We start from the raw sequence: 24,561 nt of genomic DNA on the forward strand, positions 1-24,561 counted from the left end.
TGCACGGATTTACACCCAGACCACTTTGCTGTTGCAGAAAGCGCTTCCTGAAGTATATCTCTTAGAGTGCTGGGAAACTTTCCCCTAATCGCAATTGCCACGTCATCAGCATACGCGACCACTTTTACTCTTTTTTCTTCCAGAGACAATAATATATTGTTAGTGGCTATATTCCAAAGTAGAGGAGGCAGTCAAATTGTAGGCGAAGATAAACTATTTCATACTATTTTGAACTTTTTTATACCAATATGTACGAATTTTTAATGGATCATTTAGTAACCCATTATATATTACCTTCCTGTGCCTACATGTCAAATTTCAGAGCTCTAGGTCCATCTGTAAAGATAGTACCAAATGGTACCAATATGTACGAGTAGTGAGTAGATTATGTAGTCACCCATCATATTTTTCCTAGTTGTACCTGCATGCCAAATTTCAGACCTCTAGCTCCATCTGTAAAGAAAGTACCAACTGGTACCAATTTTGGTACCAAAATGTATAAATTTTAACAGTCACCAATCAAATATTGCTTAGTTGCACCTACATGCCAAATTTCAGACCTCTAACTCCATCTATGAAGAAAATATCAAACGGTACCAAAATGTACGAATGGTGAATAGATCATTGGGCATTCCATCATATTTTTCTTAGTTTTATCTACATGCCAACTTTCAGATCTCTAGCTCCATCTGAACAGAAAGTACCAAATGGTACCAAAATGAACAAAACTCCAATCGACAAACAACAACAAAGCAATGTTGTTTACGAAATAGAATGTAAGGGAACTGACGAACAAAGCTGTGACTTAGGTTAGGTTGAAAAGAGGGTGCAGATATTAATCCGCCCTATGCCTTTATGGACATACACCTAAGCCAGCAATCGGCTTGTTGTGCGCCCTAAAAACTATAAAGTAACCTCTAAAAAGAAAATTTTAAGTTAGGAATTCCGTGCGACTTACAAAATCCTTAATTGTTTTCAATACCACTCCCCTAAGTTGGTTCATGTCTGATATTGTGTCTCCATCTAAGTGCCGGTATCTGTTGGACGCGAAAGCCAGGCAATGACAAAGGAAATGCTCCAACGTCTCATCATCTTCCTCGCATGCCCTACACATGCCATCACTTGCCGCACCGATTTTACGTGAGCTCGATAAACCAAATTGATCACGTTGTGATAGATGGAAGGCATTCATCCAGCGTGTTAGATGTACGATCGATCCGTGGAGCGAATATAGATTCGGATTATTATCTTGTTGCAGCAAAGGTTCGCACCCGTTTGAACATGGCGTGGACACTGCACGGAAGCTGGACATTGAAAAGCTGCAAACACAACAAATGGCAGCAGCATAATCCACTCGGTACTTCTTCGAGTAGCGAAATGAAAACGCGTGTGCTCCACTCAACGGTAACTTAACAATTCCATTTACTAAAAGCACAAATACCTGGGTGGATAGAGAATTGAACTTCAAATCCTACATATTGGAAAGGGCAAAAAAGGCAACTCTTACCCTATACACCTGCAAGAGGGCCATTGGCAAACGTTGCACAGTGAGATAAAATCAAAAAAGTGGGTAGAGATATCTCTAAAATTTGGAATGGTTAGAGCTGAGGTGTTAGCGAGTCCGCTTGAGGTAAACAAAAAAGTCCGCTTGAGGTAAACATTATCTCCATTGGTTTTGGAGATATTCAACAAAATTTTTTTTTGCAATTTTGACCGATATCTGCTTTTATTTTGCAATTTACGAAGGCATTTATGGTTCGGTTTTAATTTTTATGCATGATTTGGATTCAAACAAAATTTACAACAACTTTGCAGTTAAAAGATTGATTAGTTTGATTAGTCTTTATTGAAAAAACTTGCTTAAATACCTCAATTTTTTCTTTTTCATTTGTGAAAAGGAGATATAGTAGATGATTTTTAAGACAAATTTGAACAAGATATGTCAACTTAAATGTGTGCTATATGTACTTCAAAATAGGCGATTTTTTATTAAAAAATTGGAAAAATCCCTCGCGTTCAAAGTTTCCAAAGCCCAGATCCAACAATTGGGCGCATGTTGTTTTTACTCCATATGTCCTCTAAACCCATGGAAAAAATATTTTGCACCTTCAAATATTTGTAACCTCCACAGCAAATTTACTAGAAAATGCCGACTTTGGAACTATCTTTGCCCGAAAGGGGTACTTTTGAGATTTTTGTAAAAAAAAAATTGGGCAGAATTTATTTTTAGTTTTTTATCAGCGAAATTCAAAAAGAGTTACTAAGATATCTTGATTACTTTTTTTCTTCAAATTTTTTCAATTTGAATTTTCGTTTTCACAAAAATTTAATTTTTACCATATTTTTTCTTTTACAAAAATTTCTCATCAAAAATCTTAATTTTTTATGTTATCATACCCTTTTTTGTCTTCTACAAGTCTAGACCTTCCCAACGATGTATAATTTGTATATAAAATATCGCTACCTAATGTGCACATCTCTATGATTTGATCACCTATCCGGTAGAGTGTAATTGTGTAGAACAATTAAGTAAACGTCGAAAGGTGTTTTTTTTTCTCTGATTTGTGAATTGCAATATCAAAATATTGACTGCTGCCAAATTTGGCCCAAGTATATCCTTCACATATTCAAATAAGTTCGCCTGCTTACCTGAATACCTTAAATTAACTGAGGTGTCTTGTTCTAAAAAAATAGTACCCTTATCCTTCGCCACAGGCACTGCCCTAATTGTGGGAAATCATTTTATATTGTAACATTTGATACCTATGTTTATTAGGAAATTGGGAGATTTCAGGAAATAGGTAATACATTTATGTTTTTTTTTATTTATATGTGGATGCTGTAACAATTTTGCATCATTCATATTTGAAATACTAAACAAGTGATATTATAAAATGGCAATTACACTAAAAAATTCAACCTTGTCCAACTCTGGGATAACTCTTTGTTAACCGAATATATTGAAACAAAATTCGAAGTGAAATTTTGGTAGTTTTGTACGTAAAGAAACAAACAGTGAAGCGTTCTAAAGATAAATTCACCCAGAAATATTTTCAATGGCTTAATGAGATCTTGGACATTCAATGCTGTGGTAAACGAGGACCCCCGCATAAAGAATATGATGACTTAATGGCGCTATCCAAAAAACAAACGTTTTTCATCAAAACTTTCATCGATGTGTTCTGTTGAAGTTACGAACACTTTCAAGGAAATGTTTAAGAGGGATGGACAACCAAAAAATGCAATAAAAATTGCCGAAATACTTCCTTCTGCATCACCCAATCTCCTTAGAAGAATTATTAAGAGCATTCCGACCCCAACCATTGAATCAGCGTTTACAAACGAAGAAGCTATTGCCCTCATGTTGCAACTTGGACTTAGCCGAGATTCCTATATGACACAGAGAAAAGCATTGACAACCAAAGGTGTTAACGTTTGCTTTTACCATAGAAGCAAAACATTCTACCAGCACCTATATTGGTTTCATGTTACAAAGCGAGTGTTGGTCCCTCTACTCTGCTTGAAAGGACTACAACAAGGATAATTTCAACACTTTTGATAAGTAATATGCAAATGGGGATGTGATGGCTTATCAACACTTCCGGATTATAAGCAAGCATCATCAACGGGCTATAGGAGCATTTTCATGGCATCTTCGGTTCCACTTAGAATCCGTAAATATGCTAATACAGATCAGCCTTCAACGAGTTGTGAGGACATTCGGATACATTTAACACCTGTATCGAAAAATGTTTGTAGACCGCATAGAGATGGAGTTTAAAAGCTTGGAACCAATCACGGTCGAAATAATGGAATATTCCTTTCAAATGGGATTCGATATGAAACTAACGATGATAGACGGAAAAGTAAGCAACATTATAACTGGAACTTCATCAACATGGAGATGTGGAATTTGTGGAAAAAAAGAGTTCCGAGTTTTCGGATTCGTCAAAGGACTTTGAAATTTAGGAAGCAGCTCTGAAATTTGGAAGAGAATTTAGGATGAGCTTAATTCTTTGTCAGGGCTTAAAATCGATAATCCACAATTTGGCTATGGAAGCACAAACGATGGTAATATTGCAAGACATTTTTACAAAGAATCTGAAACCACATAAAAATTACAGGAATCGACCAAATCTTAATTTAAAGATTAAATATAATTTTGATGGTGATAAATAGCACACACCAAATTAATGCCGAGAAATTTGGCAACTCCTGCTCAGAGGTTCCGAAGTTATATAAAAATCTTTATCCATGGAAGCCAATGACACCGACACTTCATTAGATATTGCATCATGGTAAAATCATAAAAGAAAATAACATTCTTCCTTTGGGCGAACTTACGGAAGAATCACAAGAGGCAAGAAACCGCGATTTTCGGCACATTCAGAAGTTCCGCACAAGAAAATGTCCCAGAGAATTCCAAAATGACGATATATTTAAAAAACTTCTGTATATTTCAGATCCAGTTGTAACAGATTGTAGAAATCGGTGGTTCTGCTACAGATCTTTTTCATTTAATAATTCCAAAGAATTTGAGGATGTGACTTTCCTTTCAGATTAAGATAGCAACACAGACGATTACTCTCAAGAACTAAAATAATTCAACGATATAAAAACAAATTTTTATAGTCTCCTAAAGAATGTATCATAAGATTAAGTATGTATTTATAAATAAAGATAATACAATAAAAATGTTTACCTTAATTCATGTGTTAATACGAATCTTTTAGTACAAGGCATTTCAGGTGAATTTAAGGTATTTGAATATGTGAAGGATATACTTGGGCCAAATTTGGCATCAGTCAGTATTTTGATATTGCAATTCACAAATTAGAGGAAACCTCTAACTTTCGACTTTTATTCAAATTTTATATTCAAATTGTTCATCGTTGAAAAGACCTAGACTTGTAGAAGACAAAAAAGGGTATGACAACATACAAAATTAAGATTTTTGATGAGAAATTTTTGTAAAAGCAAAAATATTGAAAAAAATTGAAAAAAATTCTAAGAAAAAAAGGATTAAAGATATCTTAGTAACTCTTTTTGAATTTCGCTGATAAAATACTAAAAATAAGTTCAGCCCAATTTTTTTACAAAAATCCCCAAAATACCCCTTTCGGGCAAAGATGGTTTCAAAATCGGCATTTTCTAGTAAATTTGCTGTGGAGGTTACAGATATTGGAAGGTGCAAAATATTTTTGCATGGGTTTAGAGGACATATGGTGTAAACATGTGCCCAATTGTTGGATCTGGGCTTTGGAAACTTTGTACACGAGGGATTTTTCCAAGCTTTTAATAAAAAATGCCTATTTTGAAGTACATATAGCACCCGTTTAAGTTGACATATATTGATCAAATTTATCTTAAAAAGCATCTACTATATCTATATTTCACAAACAAAAAAGAAAAAATTAAGGTTAGGTATGTAAGGTAAGGTTAAGGTTAAGCAAAATTTTTTCAATAAAGATCAAGAAAATTACTTTTTTTTTACCAAAAAATCAAAAAAAATCACTTTTTCACATTTTTTGACTTCCAAACTGTATAACTTTTAACTTTATAGTCAGATGTCGACCGTTGTTGTTGCAAATTTTTGTTAATTTAAATCGAATCACAAATGCCTTCGTAAATTGCAAAATACAAAGCAGATTTCAGTCAAAATTGCAACAAAAAAATTAAAAGTTGAATAACTCCAAGCGGAATTTTTGTAGGACTTTTGAGCACAATTCAGCAAAAAAAAAATTGAAAATCGGACCATAAATGAATATTTGGCAAGTGACCAACTTTAGAGGCCTGCCAAGAGGCGCCCGGACCACCTAGGGCCTTGAAATTTTGCACACGAACTCGCTAACACCTCAGCTCTAAACATTCCAAAGAGATATCTGTACCCGTTCTTACACAGCATATTTTTTATTAGTTTTTTTTTTCGATTTTTTCCCACTGTGCGTTAGAGGTTTTAACCTTGTGTTATGTACTGGGTATGTACTACAGTTGTCAGACCTACAATGCTATATGGGGTTGTAATCTGGTGGACAGCGCATCAAAAATTCGGATCCAAAGGATGACTTGTTTGTGCATCATAAGCATGCATCATGATCTTCCAGGCAGAGTGGGTTACACCCTGCCTGAGCCACTTTTTGATAAATAGTACTGTACCATAATTCCTGATAGAACCGATTGGAGCTACGATATCCACGGTAATTAAAGTTACATGGGCTTTTACTCTGATAGTTTCAAACTAGACGGTCAGGTGGGCTTTGGGGTGTACTTTGAAGAACTTGGTCAATATCGAGAAGGTTACCCGACCACTGCAGTGTGTACCAAGCGGAGATCCTTGCAATTAAAGAAGTGGTGAAATCGCTAAGATATAATATCATAACGACAACTGGCGTAGACATTTTCTCAGACAGCGATTAAATCTCTGGAAAACGTATTTCTGTATTCAAAAACCGCACTCGACTGTCGCAGATCTATCAACAAGATGGCTGAACAGTTCAATATTCACCTGATCTGGGTGCCGGGCCACAGAGATATTCCAGGGAATTTTAAAGCGGACGAGCTTGATCGGAAAACATGCTGCCAGACTGAAGGTTGCCAGTGACGACTTTTGCGGAAATTGTGAGGACGTCGAGAACATCTACTGTGTTTGTGTCCCGCACTGGCAGTCAGGAGTTCCATTTTAGGCTCTGAAGTTATTGATAACTTGTCTGATTTAGCGGACGTGAACATCCACAAATTGGTGTCCTTTTTAAAGTGATCTGCATGGCTCAACGGTAGGAAGGAATCTTCCTTCTACGGTTCCTGTGGTATCACAATGGACGAAAACGCCTAAGTGTGTCGCTTAAACCAAACAAAACCTATGTAGCTGCTGTATAGACCTATCTCCAGTTTTAAGGTCGAAAGAATGGTGGCAAAATGTATTTTTTTCCCGATAACAACGAAATTTTCAAAACTCTTTCTCGATATGGTCTAGATCGGACCATAATGTGATAAAGCTGTATATATATATATATTATCAAATAAACTTCTTGCGTTCACCCGATCAAAACACGAGGAACCAAATTGATCACGTCGTGATAGATGGAAGGCATTCATCCAGCGTGTTAGATGTATGATCGATCCGTGGAGCGAATATAGATTCGGATCATTACCTTGTTGCAGCAAAGGTTCGCACGTTCGCGTTTGAACGTGGCGAGGAAAGTACGATCTGACACTGCACGGAAGCTGGACATTGAAAAGCTGCAAACACAACAAATGGCAGCGGCATACTCCACTCGACTGAACCAGCTGATTGATGAAAGCACTCCTTGTTCCGATGATATAATGGCGCAGTGGCAAACTATTGCCCACTCCATGGAAAATGCCGCGAAATCCGTACTTGGGTACGGGAAGACTCCTCCATGAAACTCATGGTACGACCAAGAGGCATATGGAGGCATATGGAGCAAACCAGCTATCAGTAGCAACGCGCCAGATGAAGGAGAGGAGAGGTATCGGGAGAGGAGAGGTATCGGGAGAAAAGGAGAGAGGAGAAACGTCTATTCCGCAGAAAGAAAAAAAAAATGTAAAGACGTGAGTGTGAGCGAATTGAGATGTATATGAGTCAGAATGAAGTCCGGAAATTCTACCAAAGAATTAAACATCAAACCGATGGCTTCGGTGCAGGCACATCCTCCTGCAGAGACAAAGAATGAAATCTGGTAATAGACACGGATAGTATGCTGAGGATATAGAAAGAACATTTTACCCAACTGCTAGTTCAGAATGGATGAAGAAGCTCCACACAAACCGGGAAGACCAAAAGCCCAATGGAAAGATCAAGTGGTGGAAGACACCTCGAAAGTTGGTGTCAGAGATTTTAGAATGAGCGCAGAAGATCGAGGCGTTTGGAACGCTATTCTACGTTCGGCTAGTGGAACAAATAATCTGTCATAGCCAATTAAAGTGAGAAAAGTAGGTTTGGAATCCGTATAGTATAGTATATATGTATATGTGTAATTTTTCTCTACGTACCAAATTTCCCTCTGTCAAAATTTTAGCCAAAGTCGGGCGGTGCCGACTATGTAATACCATACACCTACCATATGAGTACTACAAATTGGGAGGAAGATCTAATTCTGAACCAATGTTGATGGATATATATATATATATATATATATATATATATATATATATATATATATATATATATATATATATATATATATATATATATATATATATATATATATATATATATATATATATATATATATATATATATATATATTTATATATATATATATATATATATATATATTTATATATATATATATATTTATATATATATATATATATATATATATATATATATATATATATATATATATACATATATATATATATCGATACTAAAGTAATTTAGGTTTAAAGTTTCCATTTTGCCATATAATCGTGAATATGAATTTAATCTATTAAATGTGTTTTTTCTTTGTTTTGCATTAGGAAACTGAATATGGTGCTCGTGAACCAATAATTAATTTTAATGAAAACATTGAAGTAAGAAATGAACATGAACCTATAGCCCGTGAACCTATTTATTCCGAGATAGAAGATGAAAGCATGCATATATCTGAAAGCCCTAATTTTGAGAATCAAACTGAAGTAAAACATTTCAATTTGGAGCATAACCCAAATGTGTTGTATGCTCTCATTAACAAGCACAATAAGGGAAACAATGTCGGCGTCGAGGTTAAGGATTTAGTAGTTACACAAAAGCCAGAATGTCTAGTGCCCTTGGGGAAAATACTTCACGATTCTATTAAAAGCAATAGTGTGCCATTAAGAAAACCCTTACTATCGCCGTTGAGAGAACCATCTGGAGGCGATTCTATATCACACACATCTGCAATATCTCTTTGTGATCAATTTCATTCTAAGTCAATGAATAACGTCCGAGTTATGGAACATCACTCGCCCCCAAAGCGACAGAGAAACCTGAGCAAATCGGATTTGTCCTTACACTGCAGCGAAATCTTTTTAGAAAACCTATGTGGAAGTGAGCTGTCCCAAAAATGCCAATATAATGGAAAAGATGGAAGAAGCAATAGCAAAGTTGATAATGTAAGTGAAATTGTTCATTGTTGTTTACAAACTTTATTTTTATTTTTGTTTTGTTTGGTCGATTTCTTTCGCAGTTTGATTTAAAACAATCGCACATGTTTTTGAGTCAATCCCTACGTAACGACAATGTTACCTATGAGAGCGAAAAATATTTACCGGACGATGTAGTATCCTATGAGTTGCCAATTGAAAATATTTATGAAGCAAATGTGTCAATATGTGATGAATTCATTAACGGTTCGGATGTTGTATCACCTCCTTCTTCTAACAATCAAAGCACACCAAAGAAGCCATCATTTACTACCAAGGTAGAATTCTATGTAGACGCCTACAAGTAAAGTGCCCTTGCAACTACTATTCTTTTACTCTCACTCTTTGTACATATTCATTCCAATGTATATACTCATACATACGTGTTTCCCTTGAATTTAAATTGAATAATAATAAGTTTTGAAAATAAAAACATTGAATTTATCGCATCTTGTATAAATATGTAGAGTAAAATAATTGCATTTATTTATTACTTCTCTCGATTTAGGACGATGAAGAACAATTGAAGGTGGATGTAAAGCTTGATTACATATCTAAACTTAAAGGAAATTCGATTACAAGCTGCCCTAATACTCCGAATAAATCGTTCGAAGTAGTGAATCTCTCCACAGTGGAAAATTTTTCGCGTTCTGTCAGTTTAAATGAAATTTCTGTTTACCAGATGAAGACAAAGAAAACGATGCCTACCAAATTCTTGCCAAAGCCAAACTATAGAAAGTTAAAAACGGTATTGCACACATCGTTCCGATTGAGCAAGGACTTTATTAAGAAAGGAAAGGAAAAACTTCCTTCGTCTATTAAAGTCATGAGATCCAGCTCGGAAGATACTACAAGTACACGCAAAAATGTTTTAGACCAAGAATCGGCCATGAACTCGAACCATGACTTGGACCCTTTTTCTTTCCTTCAACAAAGTTTATCAATAACAGATCAATTAGCCCATGTTGTAAATATATGCCGTCAATTTACCGGTTCTGCAATTTCAACAGAAGTGGTAGAAGCCGAACGTCTGCTACTGTTCTCCACATTACGCCGCGAAAAACAGCAACCTAACTTACCACTTTCCTATGGTAAAAGTTTGGAAAAACAAGCGATGAATTTCTTGTTTATAGATGAGATGTGTTTGCCGATTCACGCCGATACTTATCATGATAAATTTTACAAATATTTTTATATCGTGACTTTTGACTGTGGTGGTATTATACGTTCATCCCAATCTGCGGAATGTAAACAAGGTTCAGCAGTGTTTCGTGATTGTGGAATCGAATTTACGATGCGCCTTGAACTAAATGAAAAAGTAGATCAACTAGCCGTTCATTGCAACATATTCATGTTACGTTTGCGCAAAGTTTCGAATCCTTCTTTGCAAACAACTGAAGCGGTAAGTGATATCAAAAATATTTTGAATGCATTATAAAATTTTGCTGTGGGGTTGTGCTATGTGCGTATTAATCTCGTCATTTCGTCTGTAAAAGCATTACTTACAGATCTAAGACCACTCATATATGCTCACACAACCAATAGCCTGATTTTGGACAAAAATGGAAAGCAAACAACAACTGACACTATGAAATGCTATACCTAAATTTTAGCATTTAAGAACATTAGGTGCTCCCCACGGATTCTATGATAGAAATAAGCGGCCAAAAAGGGTTGTTTATAACAATTTACGCACCTCTCCTAAGCGTTTCCTTGCAAATTTGGACACAAAGAAGCACTAAAAGTAAAATCGCAAGTTCTCTTTTAACCTATAAACTAAGTTCGGCCGGACCGAATCTTGGGAACCCACCACAAAATAAATTTAGTTGAAGGGCATAATTTTTTTCTACATACCAAACTTCTGTCAAACCAAAACACGGAAGTTATATCAGTTAATGACCGTTTTGGACTGTACTAAGCACAGTTGTTTGAAGTCATAACCGAACACTACATGCAAAATTTCAGTAAAATCGAACAAAAATTGTGGCTTGTAAGCGCTCAAGAAATCAAATCGGGAGATCGGTTTATATGGGAGCTATGTCTAAATCTGAACCGATATGGCCCATTTGCAATCCCCAACGACCTACATCAATATTAAGAATCTGTGCAAAATTTCAAGCGGCTAGCTTTATGCGTTCGACCGCTATCGTGATGTCGACAGACGGACGGATGGACGTGGCTAGATCGACTAAGAATGTCGAGACGATCAAGAATATATATTAGTGCGGTAAGTAGTTTCTCTTAAGAAACCGTATATCAAAAATTAAATCCTAATCCGCGCCTCTGGAGTTCCAAATGTATTCCCGGTTCATTCGATGTTCGTCTTTGTGGTCCGATTTTCGTAAAATTTTGCACAAGTCACTTTTTTGGTTCAAGGACAAACGCTTTTGATTTTGAACAAAATCGGTTCAGATTTAGACAAATATATATATCATTCGATATGACATTTTTAGGCTCTAGTAGCCATAATTTTTGGCGATCTTTACAAAATTTTGCACAAGACGTTTATTTTAATGTTCCAACATATGTGCATAATTTCATTAAAATCGGTTCAGTTTGAGATATAGCTCCTATATATATGTTTCATCCGATATGATATTTTTAGGCTCTAGTAGCCATAATTTTAGTTCCAACTTATGTACGTAATTTTATCAAAATTGGTTTCAAATTGAAAACATCATAAAACCAAAACTACTTAAGATGTAGTTTTAATTTTCACAAATTTGTAGATGAATATCTTTTTCAATTTTGGCCACATTTCTTGATGAAAACACCCAAAATCCCCACACTGGGGAAAGATGTTTGCAAAATTGTTATTTTTAAGTAAAATGTCCGTTAGAGACCTCAATCTTTGGATGACGCAGAACATATTTTGCATGTAATTAGTAATTACTTGAGTCAATGAAAATATGTTATAAAGTTAGTGGTCTCAGCTTTGCGTTTTGAGAACTCGAAGGGTTTTCCCAGTTTTTTTTTTTAAATGCCAATATTGTACTTCACAGATCTCCAAATAGAGTTAACACAATTTATAAAAATTACAAATTAAGTCTTCTTTACAGTACGGAAGGCAAAATTGATAGTGCTGGGTGAAGTTTTCTGTATAGAGACGAAACAACGAAACTACATTTTTTACGAAAAAAATGCCAAAAACTAACTTTTCCAGTTTTTTTGATATGTAACTCTCATAACTTTTGAGTGAAAAATTGGACCTTAGCATATATCGCGACAAAAAAATAGTATTTTTACATCAAAGTAAGCAGTATTATTACGACAAAAAAAGTATGGTAGCTTTCCAAATCAGTTAAAAAATTTTGCACTTTTCACCCAAAAAAATTGAAAATGAAAAAAATTTGACAGCCCGAACAAAATTTTGTAGGGCCGAGGTGAGCAACTTTGAAGGCCCACCAATGGGCCCCTGGGACATCTAGGGCCCTGAAATTTTGCATTTAAACTGAAATTTCATATTATCTCTATCAGTTCCAAAATGGCAGACGATTACCAACGTTTCAGTTTATACATGGGCTTTTGAGGTTATCGAGCTGTTCGTAGAAAAGCCTTTAGTAAGCTCGGTTTGCCGCTCTGAGAATCTTATTGTATTCCTTGACCCGCGTGTAATACACATCTCAATAAACTTCCGCTGTTTTACGATGTGCTCTGTTAAAAAGTCTGCGGACTTCTTTCCAAATATTGCGAATCTCCCCCGTCATTCAGGGTTTTTCTTGGGCTGATTTCCTTTCCCGATGAGGACAACTATCTTCCTATCTTCGAAGGACCCTATCATTGGCGTCGAAATCCTGTTGACATTTTCGTCAATGTCTTCTATGCGTAGCCTATGAGTAGCCTTCTGAATTTTGTCCAGTTGGTTTTCAACTTATTCCGGAAGCTTATCGGATTCGGCGCTGGCCCTGCTATCCTAAACCTGATGCAGTGATGACCAGAGAAAGAATGCTTAGTGGAGACCCTACAATCCTGAACCTTCGATTAGATTTTCCAAACATATTGTCACATTTAAAACCTCCTTAAATACAAAGTGTTATTAGGTCGTATATTTAAGAATTCTGCCGGGGCTTGGCTCCGTTTATTAATGTTGGTACTACACCACGAAATGTGGTGATATTTTGCATCGCACCTTATTAGTACCTCATATCCCGTCTGTTTTACCTTCCAGCCGTTGCAGCTCTAATGTGATGGCGGTGTCGAATTGTCCAAAGGCAGATAAAGTGATGCCAGGTATGCTCCACCGTCTTCGTGTCTCATCACTGTTGCATTCGACGTTGACAAATCTGCGGAAACAGACAAATTTCTCGGCCGAGTACCAGTGTTAAGATAGAAAAATTGGTAGTCCGTAGCTCCTGAATTATGGCGCATGTGTATATACACTGATAGGAAAATGGCGGTACATTGCCAATACCATTTGGAATCAATTTAATGCCAGACGGAGGGGGCTATTAAGAATTGACGGCGTCACATTTGTATTTTTGTCATCACGAGAAAAGTGTTGTTTAGCTTTGTTAGGTTAGGTTGAAAAGAGGGTGCTGATATTAATCCGCCTCATGCCCCTATGGACATACATCTAAGCCAGTAATAGGTTTGTTGTGCGCTCTAAAAACTATAAAGTAACCTCTAAAAAGAAAATTTTAAGTTAGGAATTCCTAATCCCTGATTGTTTTTTCCACCTAAGTACCGGTATCTGTTGGACACGACACATAAGTGAGCTCGTAGTCCTATTTGTCCCGTTATGATACCAATAGCTATACTGACCTCCTTCTTGCTTCCTTTCGGTAATAGCCTCGTCTGGATCTGGATCCCCCCATAGAATTTTCGTCGTCGTACCGACCGTTTCGCTGTTCCACAATGTTGCATGCGCATTCGTCGCCCACTCCCTTAACTCGGACTGCGTCGACCCGAAAGACTTCGGATTAACCAAGGTTATTGACGGCAGTCCTCTGGCCTTAACCGTCAAATCGTCTGCCCTTTCGTTTCCCCTTGTTGTTGTTGTTGTTGTTGTAGCAGTTTATTGTGTACTATCTTTCGTCTGCTTGATTCTGTTGAGTGTCAAGACCCAGGAACTCCGCGACTAAGATGGGGTGCGTCCACAGGGATCTGGGTCTGAGTCGAGTAGGTCTGGCCGGGCAGTTAAACAGGTGACGTGTATCATGCGGTCCCTGGTTACAGTCGGGACATACATCTTGCACGTCGGCATCAATCCTAGCTCTGTGGGAATTGAGGCGGCTGCATCTGCCGGAACGTAATTGAGCCAGAATCACTCTGGTTTGCCGGGGGAGGTCGATTTCTTCGGGTGCAATGGGTGGCGGTCGTTCTCCAAGGACTACATTCACCCGGTAGCCAGTTAACGCGTCAGCTACCGTGTCTGCATGAATGTTGTTCAGACCCGCTTGATATGCCGCTTGATCTAGAGGTTCTCTCTTGTAGCGCTGGACCTCACGCTCTAGATCATGTAGATCTACCTTAAGGCTTCTGGGCGGTGGGTATCTATCCACAAGATGATGATTTGGATGATTTCTGCGATAACAGCCCAAAAGGTATTGCTTAGACAGCATGTAGTTATGTCTTCGCACTGGTAGGATCTTTGTCTCCTGGTGGAGGTGGTCCACATGAGAACTAAGGAGGCAGCCCGTCGCAGTTCGGAGGGCGGCATTCTGACAGATCTGAATATTATTCCACTGCGTGTCACAAAGCTGACGTGACCACACTGGCGCTGCATAACTTACCACAGACCGGCCAATTGCTTTGTACGTGGTCAACAAGGTTTCTTTGTCTGCACCCCAAGTGCTGCCAGCGAGTGACTTGAGGACCTTGTTTCTACTTTTGACTTTATTGCAGATTGCTGTGGCATGTGGGGAGAAAGTGTAGGAGCTGTCAAATGTGACGCCAAGTATTTTGGGACACTTGATGGTCGGAATCAATTCTCCATCGACCATCACAGTCAGCTCAGAATTCACCTCACGCGTATTTGTAGTGAACAGTGTGGCTGAAGATTTGGTGGCGGATATCTTCAGATTTCTTGCAGCGAAATATGAGGCAAGCTCGTTGAGGTAGACGTTCAACCTATCGCAGATGTCATCAATGGGTGGGGGGCCTGATGCCAAGATCGTACAGTCGTCCGCATATGATACGATCTCTATGCCGTCTGGAGGAGGTGGGATGGAGGATAGGTAGAGGTTAAACAGAGCCGGAGATATCACCCCACCTTGGGGAACTCCCTGTTTCACTCTACGGTGTTTTGACTTCTTATCCCTAAATTCCACAAATGACTGGCGGCCACACAGATAATTCGCGACCCAACGTTTAAGGCCTGGCTGGAGGGACGTGTTGGCGATGTCCTCAAATAATTTGGCATGGTTGACCGTGTCGAATGCCTTCGATAGGTCCAATGCCACGAGGACCGTCCTATCACATGGCCTGGGTTGATTGAAGCCACGGCAAATGTGTGTGGTGATGGCATGCAAAGCTGTTGTTGTGCTGTGCAGTCTCCGAAATCCGTGTTGATGCTCGGCGAATGGAAATTCTCCTACGAGGCTCGGGAGGAGTAATGCCTCAAGCGTCTTAGCCACTGGTGAGAGAAGGGAGATCGGTCTGTACGACTCCCCCAAACTCGGGTCTTTACCAGGCTTCAGTAGCGGGATCACTCTGCCCATTTTCCAGACATCGGGAACTATAAGAGTGTTCAATGACAGGTTAAGGACAGTGGTAAGGTACTCAACTCCAGGTAAATCCAGATTCTTCAGCATCAATGTAGAGATTCCGTCGGGGCCCAACGCCTTGGAAGATTTGGCGCCACGGATGACATTCGTAACTTCGCCCACGGTAAATTGTGGTGGCTGTTCATCGGCTCGGAGACCACGAATACGGCGAATGGCTCTCCTCCTTGCCCTGTCTCTCTCGGGATGCACGATAAATTGACGGTTGAACAACCTGGCGCATCTCTTCGGATCAGTCACGGTTAACTCGCCAAAAGTGACTGAGGTCCTGTCGTCCCGTCTACCGGGGTTCGAGAGAGACTTAACAGTGGCCCACAATTTGCCTGCACCGGTGCCTAAGTTACATTGCTCCAAGTGTTCCAGCCACAAATTCCGCTTATGTTCGTTGACTACCCTGTTTATTTCCAGATTCAGCTCGCTGATTCTGGGGTTAGCGGGGTCCGTAGCACGAATCCCATCACGCTCGTCTGCGAGTACCACTGCTTGCGCTGGGAAATTGGGTCGCACTTGCGGTATTCGACCGGCTGGTAAAAAGCGAGCGGCTGCTGCGTTGATGATGTCTCGGAATTTCCTCTCGGCCACAAGCACATCAGAGGGGGGTGGCAGTTCATTGAAGCGGCGATTGGTATACTCTCTGAAGCCAGTCCAATTGGCCTTCTTGTAGTTGATGAACGTTCGGCGCTCAGAGGTTATGAAGTCGGGTGGTCGGTCGATGGTGAGGATTATGGGGAGGTGGTCTGACCCCAAAGAGATGACGGCTTGCCAGGATACGTCACTCAGGAGATCAGGGGATGCGATTGAGATGTCTGGCGAGCTGCTGCACCTCCTCGTAATCCTAGTGGGGGCATCCTCATTCACCGTGCAAAACGTGGAGCTATCTATCTGCTCTGCCAAAGCTATGCCACGCTGGTCGTTGCCTAGGGGAGAATGCCATGACGAGTGATGTGCATTGAAATCCCCCAGAACCAGACGACTATGGCCAGATAGCAACCCACTTATGTCGGGGCTGTAGGCCTGGCCATTAATCGGGACACAGCTGCCAACCGGCGGTATATACACGTTGTATATCTCTATCTCGGCAGTACCAGACTTGACTGCTACCCCCATACATTCCATGTATGGGTCACTAGCGTCAAGCGCAGGCGAGATAGGTCTATACTGCACGGAATGGTGTATAACGAAGGCCAATCCCCCACCTCCATTCCTTGAGCGATCCTTACGTAGCACATTGTAGCCGTGACAACTGTGCAAGCTGCAGGTGTTAGTCAGCTTTGTCTCTTGGATCGCTGCGACCGATATGCTCTTCCGACTCATAAAATCCACAATCTCATCAATCTTGCCTCGCAGTCCATTGCAGTTTAACTGCAGGAACGATACATTTCCCGACACTGGCCTGGCAATAGTAGGGCTAGGGTGCTGTCTTTGCATAAATTGCCGTACGGGAGAGGTCGGGGGGGTCACATAGTCCGACGACGAGGACGCCGAAGGCGACGCTTGTGACACACTGCTGGCTATGTTCGCACAGCACCTAGCGACATAGCCAGTATGACTATACTCCCGTAGCGAAGTTAGGCCAGAGCAAGAACGGAAATGTACCCACTCCAAGCACCTGTTACACCTCACCGACACTGACCGATGATGAAGGCGGTTCTGGCAAACGGAACAGAACCAGGGTCCGGGGTTCTTTTCAATCCCGGCACGGACCAAAAGCATACGGAGAAGGCACTCCGGGATGTGCCTCTCCCATGACGAAAAAAGACGAACACGTACACTGAGGCGGCAGCCCTTGCCGATGAAGATTCCATCGGGTCAATCCGGTACGTACAACCGGCTGCCATGGGATTGCGTTTCCCCTTAATCCGTTATGGCCTGGACTATCCTAGGATTCTGGCCCCATTTCGAGCCTACGGCCCGTCTACAACGTGCCCAACATCTGTGAGCCTTCTCAGTATGCTCCTGAATGTGACACTTCCATTTCAGTTTCCTGTCCAAGATCACACCTAAGTATTTGACCTTGTCAGATATCGAAATCGTCTTATTGAGGAAACGTGGTTAATTTGGCCCACCTTCGCGAAGTATTATAACATCGTCTCCGTAGCAGACGGGTTCAAATCTCTCCTCAGTTAGCATCCGTAATAGGTCATTTATGGTGGTCACCCATAGGAGTGGCGATAAAATGCTCTCTTGTGCGTGCCTTGTGCCACTTTCTTCCTTATATTTATGCCATGAGACACACAATTTATCCTCCGGTTCCGTAACATATGTTTTACCCAGTCTCTAAGGACCGGGTCCACCCGGTACTGGTCTAAGGATTGGATCAGTGTGTCGGTCCGCACATTTTTAAAAAACCCCTCGATGTCAACGGATACCGCCAGGGTGTACGTTTTGGCATTTAAGGATTCTTCTATTTTATGCACAACTTCGTGCAGAGCAGTTTCCACCGACCTTTCCTTGACATTGGCATGCTGTTTGTATTTGAGCAGTTCGTTGGATGTCCTACACTTTATCATTTCCTTTCGTAAACATTTCCTTTTGCGTCGCATAACTTGCCTTAACGGGCTTATGTATAAATACTACCCTTGCCTCCTGCCAGGCTTTTGGGGTATAAACTAGTTCTAGGCACGCTGTGAAAATTTTTGCATGATAGTCTGCCTCTTTCTGTAGTAACGCCGGAAATATTCCATCAGGTCCGGGTAACTTAAATGGTTTGAAGCCCCTCAAGGATTGTTTTACCATAAATTCCATAATTATAAACCTTTGATCAACGTCATATCCTGTCGAAAATGGGTTTTCATTAAAAGTCTCAACATGTCCTTCTGTTGTCTCTGCTCTCACTCCCATGTAGTCTACAAAGTTTCAGTTTGGCATGGGTTTTTGAGAGAAACTTTTTTATCTTGGCGGCGTCATTAACGCTATCGACCTGTTCGCAGAAAAGCTTCCAGGAGGCACATTTTGCCGCTCTGGTAATCTTATTGTATTACTTGAGCCGTGTGTAACACACATCCCAATAAACTTCCGCCTTCTTACGATATGCTCTGTTAAAAAGTCTGCGGGCCTCTTTCCCAATATTCCAAATCTCCCCGGTCATCAAGGGTTTTTCTTGGGCTGATTTCCTTTCCCGAAGAGGGCAACTGTCTTCGAAGGTCCCCACCAGTGCAGTCGTAATCCTGTTGAGATTTTCGATCGGTCGATGTCAATCTAAATTATCTTGCACAAGTCTTCTTCTGGGTAGTCTTCCGAATTTTGTCCAGTTGGCTTTCAACTTATTCCGGAAGCTTATCGGATTCGGCGGTGGCCGTGCTAGTCTAAACCTAATGTAGCGATGGTCAGAGAAAGAGTGTTCCATGAAGACCCTCCAATCCTGAACCTCATCGGTTAGATTTTCCAAACATATCGTCACATCTAATACCTCCTCCCTAATCCTATTAACAAAGGCAGCGGTGTTACCAATATTAAGTGTTATTAGGTCGTTAGTATTCAAGAAGTCTGCCAGGGCTTGGCCCCGCTTATCAGTGTGGTACTACCCCACGAAATTTGGTGAGAGTTCACATCGCACCTTATTAGTACCTCGTTTCCTGTCTGTTTTACTTTCCTCACCAGGCGTTGCAGCTCCGACGTGGGTGGCGGTGTCGGGGAGCCGAAAGCCAGATAAAGTGATGCCAGGTATGCTCCACCGTCTCCCTGTTTCACCACTGTTGAATCCACGTTGACAACTCTGGGGAAAATATATAATTCAAATTTTTATGACAAATAACGCAGGTAGCCGGCCGATTAGCAGTGTTAGCATAGAACAATTGGTAGTTGATGTGATTCAGTCCAGAGACTGACTCCATTAGAGCGTGTGCAGCAGACTCGCTCCGGTGGAGGTTTATCTGGATTACCTCTATTATTGGTCCTCAAGTAAATGGGCATCTTGGGAGTAGGTGATGATCTCATCGTCTGCTCCCTGTTCTTTAGACTGCATTGACTTTCCTGTCACTGCACTGCTTGATGTCATCGTTTTAGGTTCTTTGCCTAGTCTAGTCTTTCGACATTTTTATAAATTCGGGAATGGTTCCATCGTCGCGTCCCTGTTTGTTAGGCTGTATTGAGTTTTCATTCCCTGTACTGCCTAATGTTTCAAAACTAGGATCTTTGCCTATCTTAGCCTTCCAAATCTTAAGTAAATGGGCTTCTTGGGAGTAGGTGGTGATCATCGGCTCCCTGTTCGTTGGGTTGCATTAAGACTCCTGTCGCTGCGCTGCCTAATGTTTCAATATTAGGATCTTTACCTATCCCAGTATTCCGAATCTTTAAGTCGGTGATGGGTCCGTCGTCGGGTTCCTGTTTGTTAGGCTATGTTGGGTCTCTCGCCACTGCACTGCATGATATTTTTGTATTAGGATCATTGCTTCTCCTAGTCTTTTCAATATTGAGAGATGCCGTAATTGTCTCGTTGTCGGCCTCCTGTTTGTTGGACGGTGCTGAGTTACCTGCCACTGCACGGCCTAATGTCGCAGAATGAAAATTTCTGCCTATCCCAGTTTTCCCAATCTTGAAAAAGACAGCTTTGCTCACGTAGTGCGCCATGCCTTTAGTCTTAGCCAAACTTGTTACGGAGAATTGATCAATGCCAACCACAAAGAGTTCCTTCCTTCTTCTCCTCCCTGTGGAAGACCTCCCACCTTTCTGCGACCAAACTTTCGTTTTCATTCCCAAGAATCCCAACATGCATTTCGTCGCAAGTTTACTGCCCCATTACTTGATGAAGACCGTAGCCTTTGTGAGCTGGGGGGATATCCATCTTTTTCACCAAGTCAAGCTTTGCGCCCTCCCAGGGAGCGTGAATACCTCTGACGAGCTGATTGACGGTATCAATACATTTCGTCGACACAAAACGCAGCGTAAAGATGTCCCCTCTAAACTCGAAGCTCATCATTTGTATGGGTGGACCCTCTACAGAGTTCCACACATGTTAAAAAATCCGATCGTTAACCAGATCCTCCAGTTAAGACCGATGATCTGGTGGAATCCTGCCGGATGCACAGCCGATATTGATGACTGCATAAGTCAGCTTATCTCTGTTGTGCTTCCTTGCCACTCTGGCGTAAGAGGGCGGCTCCTTACCATTTTCAGCGACCATCTTCCCCTTCCGTGATGGCTGTGGCCTCCTATTGGAAGTCACAGTCCTTCAAGAGGACTCAGGGCCGGTGCGCGCTTCCTTCGTTCCTGTTCCAACTTTGTCTACCTCCGCAGGACACTGTCTGGAGTCTCCATTGCGGGATGGCTGGCTTGATTTTCCCAGAGTACTTGAAAGCGGGGAGCTTTTTTTCTTCTTCAGTATTTTAGCAGTGTTATGCTCTTCGGGAGATCTGATTCTTTTTCCAGCTTCCGTAGAAGTGCTTGGAATATCAGTTCTATCCCTTCCAGCATTCTGCACTTTCGCCCGATTACGCTGCCGGTGCATACTCTTCTGTCTCCATCATCGTGCACCGGATCGCATTCTCGGTCTGCTTGTCAGCTTAGCACAGCCATCGCTCACTTCTGCCGTCATCCCGATGCCCTCATCTCTCGATTCGACTGCGATGACTGTTTCATTGACACAATCGCTGTCTGAATCCGAGTCAGAAACTCCACCTTTACTTAAAGGCTGGGGACGAACTGTGCATCCCTCTGGCTTATCCGTCTCTTCCTCATTAATTAGTCTGACGACTAGTTGTGCGCTTGAAGCTTCACTCTCGACAACTGGTGCCAAGACACCCACACCTTTAGGAGGGGAGGACAACATGCTGCGGTATGACGCCACCACCGCAGATGTTGAGTCTTTGGAGTCCATTTCTAGCCTACTCCAAAAAGCTTTAAAATTTTTTTCGTAATAGGTAGAACCTATTCCGAGATACGAATATGTATTTATTTTTTTCTTTGAGGAGCGAAATAAAAACACGTCCGCTTCACTCAACGGCTAAATATGCATTATTTCCTTTCCCGTGAAGGAAACTACGGCATAATACACGTACGTAGGTTTTCGGCAGTGTAAGCTTCCAATATGTGTATCTTTCTTTTATTTATTTTCTTTTTGCTGCAAATTATACTTTTTTAAATTTTTTTGGCAGAGCTGCCCGCTGTGAAGGAAAATAAAATAATTACCGCCACCTAAAAGCTCGACATTTGCGAAATTTTGAGAGCACAAAAATATCACTTTCTGAAGTAGGGCTTTCATATTTGCCGATTTTTCGGCATTGTGTAGTTTTTTAGCTTCAAAAATAGCAAAGTTCGATTTTTATTCTAAAACTACCGATTTTTTAGGAATTTGAAAAAAAATTTTGAATGAGTTATTTTTATTTTGGCCAAATTAAGTTCGATGATAGGCCATATCTTAATATCAACCGATCTTCAGATTCAGAAGATTACCAGATTCGTCTAAAATTGGGTACAGAGAGAGTTATAAGGGACCATTTTAATGTAATTGCTATAAATACAGGTTTCCTGATGAAATTTCTTCTTCTCTGTTAAAACCTATTTTTGACTCTATATACCTGCCATAAAAATCGATCGTTGAAATTTTTTTGAGTTCATTTGACACTTTTTTATGCCTTAATTTGCGAAAATTCGGTATATGAAATTTTATTACACCCCTGAAATCCACGCCAAATTCGGTCTAAATTGAACCATATTTCGACCTATCATCTGCTTGATCACATGAATGACGCATTATTATCTGATTTCGCAAAAACAAATAGAAGATTGGGCTGTATTCGCCCTCTCTATATCCGTGGTATATCTATGCGTCTTATTGTTAAAACAAATGTTACAATTTTTGGCAGGTTATTAAATTTGAAGTGCCGAAAATGCAGATTTTTTTCTTGAAAAGTGTTGATTTTCTTTCAAATTAATTTGACTGGCCTTCTTTAAAGCCTTAATCATAGATAAATATCTTATATATAAAAATCAATTTGTGTTTGCTTGTCAGTTTGTTTGTTTGTGTGTTCCTTATAGACTTAAAAACGGCTGAACCGATTTTCTTCAAAATTTCACAGATAATGATCATGGTGAAAATAGGGTACTACATTTTTTCATATCTGAAGGGGGAGCGGACCCTCCCCCTTACCCAAATTTTCAGGAACGCCAGATCTCGGAGATTGGTTGTGCGATATAAGCGACATTTTTTGTGCTCTCTTATAGTAACCTAAAAACAAAAATTTGGTATCCAAATTTCGGATGGGGTACCTGGGTACCTCCTTAAAAACATGCCCCAAAGAGGACAAATTTACGACCATATCAATATGGGGTTCTAATGAACGGTCTTTGGGAGCTAAGCACGAATCTGATATAAATATTCGGGAAAACAGTTTCTATGGGGCCACCCCACTCCCATTACACCACCCAAATAGATAGTATTTGCTGACCATTGCAATATGGGGCTCAAATAAGAGGCATTTTAGAGTAGAACACGAATTTGATATATATTTTCAAGGCAAAGTTACTGAGTGGCCGCCCCATCCCCCAAACCGGTCTTGTTTGCCGACTATGGAAATATGGGGCTCAAATGAAAGGTATTTGGGAGTAGACTACGAATCTGATATCAACATTCGGGACCAACTGTCTAGGGGACGTCCCAACACCATAAAAACCCCCAAATGGCACGTAATTGCTCACCAAGACAATTTGGTTCTTCAAGACAGTGGAGCTCGATATTGATAGTTTTTGGGGCCCATACTGGAAATTTTTGCTGACTTTTACAATAAGGGGTTTAAATGAAAGGTATTTGAGATTAGAAAACGAATTTGATATTCAATTTTGAGGCCAATGCCAATATGGGGTTCCGATAAATGCTATATATAGATACATGAGAATAGAGTACGTAGCTGATATTTTTTCAGGGCTTAGTGTTTGGAGGACCACCCCAATCCCCAAACAACCCCTAAATCGGGCATATTTACCGACCATGTCAATGTGGGGCTGATATGAAATTGATACCAACTTTCGGGACCAATTTTCTGGGGGTCTACCCCTTTCCCAAAATAGACCACAAACAGCAATTATTTACTCACCATCGCAATGTGGGGCTCAAATAAAGGTATTTGGGAATTGAATACGAATATTAAACTGTGGGACCATGTATTTGGGGCACCGCTCTTTCCCCAAAAACATCCCAAAGGGTAAAAATTTGCCGACCATGCCAATATGTGGCTCAAATGAAAGGTATTTGAGATTGGACAAATAAGTTGATAACCAATTTTGAGGCCAAGTATTTGGGGGACGCCTCATCCTGTATACTCTACTTAAACCAATGGCAATATGGGGTTTAAATAAATGGTATTTGAGATACTTTACTTTAATTGGCTATGACAGAATATTTCTTCCACTAACCGAACGTAGAATAGCGTTCCAAGCGCCTCGACCTTCTGCGCTCATTCTACAATCTCTGACACCAAGTTTCGAGGTGTCTCCCACAACTTGATCTTTCCATCGGTCTTTTGGTCTTCCCGGTTTGCGTGTACCACCGTGTTTGCCTTCAAAAGACTTCTTTGCTGGAGCTTCTTTATCCATTCTGACAACATGACCTAGCCAACGCAGCCGTTGTATTTTGATGCGTCTAACTATGCTATCGTCGTCATACAGCTCATACAGCTCGTAGTTCATACGTCGCCTATATTCTCCGCTAACGCAAACTGGTCCATATATTTTACGAAGAATCTTTCTCTCAAATACTCCAAGCACTGCCTCA

At 40.4% G+C, this 24,561-nt stretch overlaps 1 protein-coding gene across 4 annotated transcripts in view; it reads left to right on the forward strand.

Moving 5' to 3' along the window:
* LOC106091731 (sulfotransferase 1 family member D1) overlaps positions 1–24,561 on the forward strand; it is a 236,511-nt gene that overhangs the window by 33,190 nt on the left and 178,760 nt on the right. For all 4 annotated transcript variants that reach the window (XM_059370423.1, XM_059370425.1, XM_059370424.1 and 1 more), the window contains 3 exons: positions 8,485–9,102; positions 9,177–9,410; positions 9,641–10,534. In XM_059370423.1, the coding sequence (XP_059226406.1) occupies positions 8,485–9,102; positions 9,177–9,410; positions 9,641–10,534 (1,746 nt within the window). The remainder of the gene's footprint in view (positions 1–8,484; positions 9,103–9,176; positions 9,411–9,640; positions 10,535–24,561) is intronic.

This window comes from Stomoxys calcitrans, chromosome 5 (assembly GCF_963082655.1).
Source record: "Stomoxys calcitrans chromosome 5, idStoCalc2.1, whole genome shotgun sequence".
Taxonomy (NCBI): Eukaryota; Metazoa; Arthropoda; class Insecta; order Diptera; family Muscidae; genus Stomoxys; species Stomoxys calcitrans.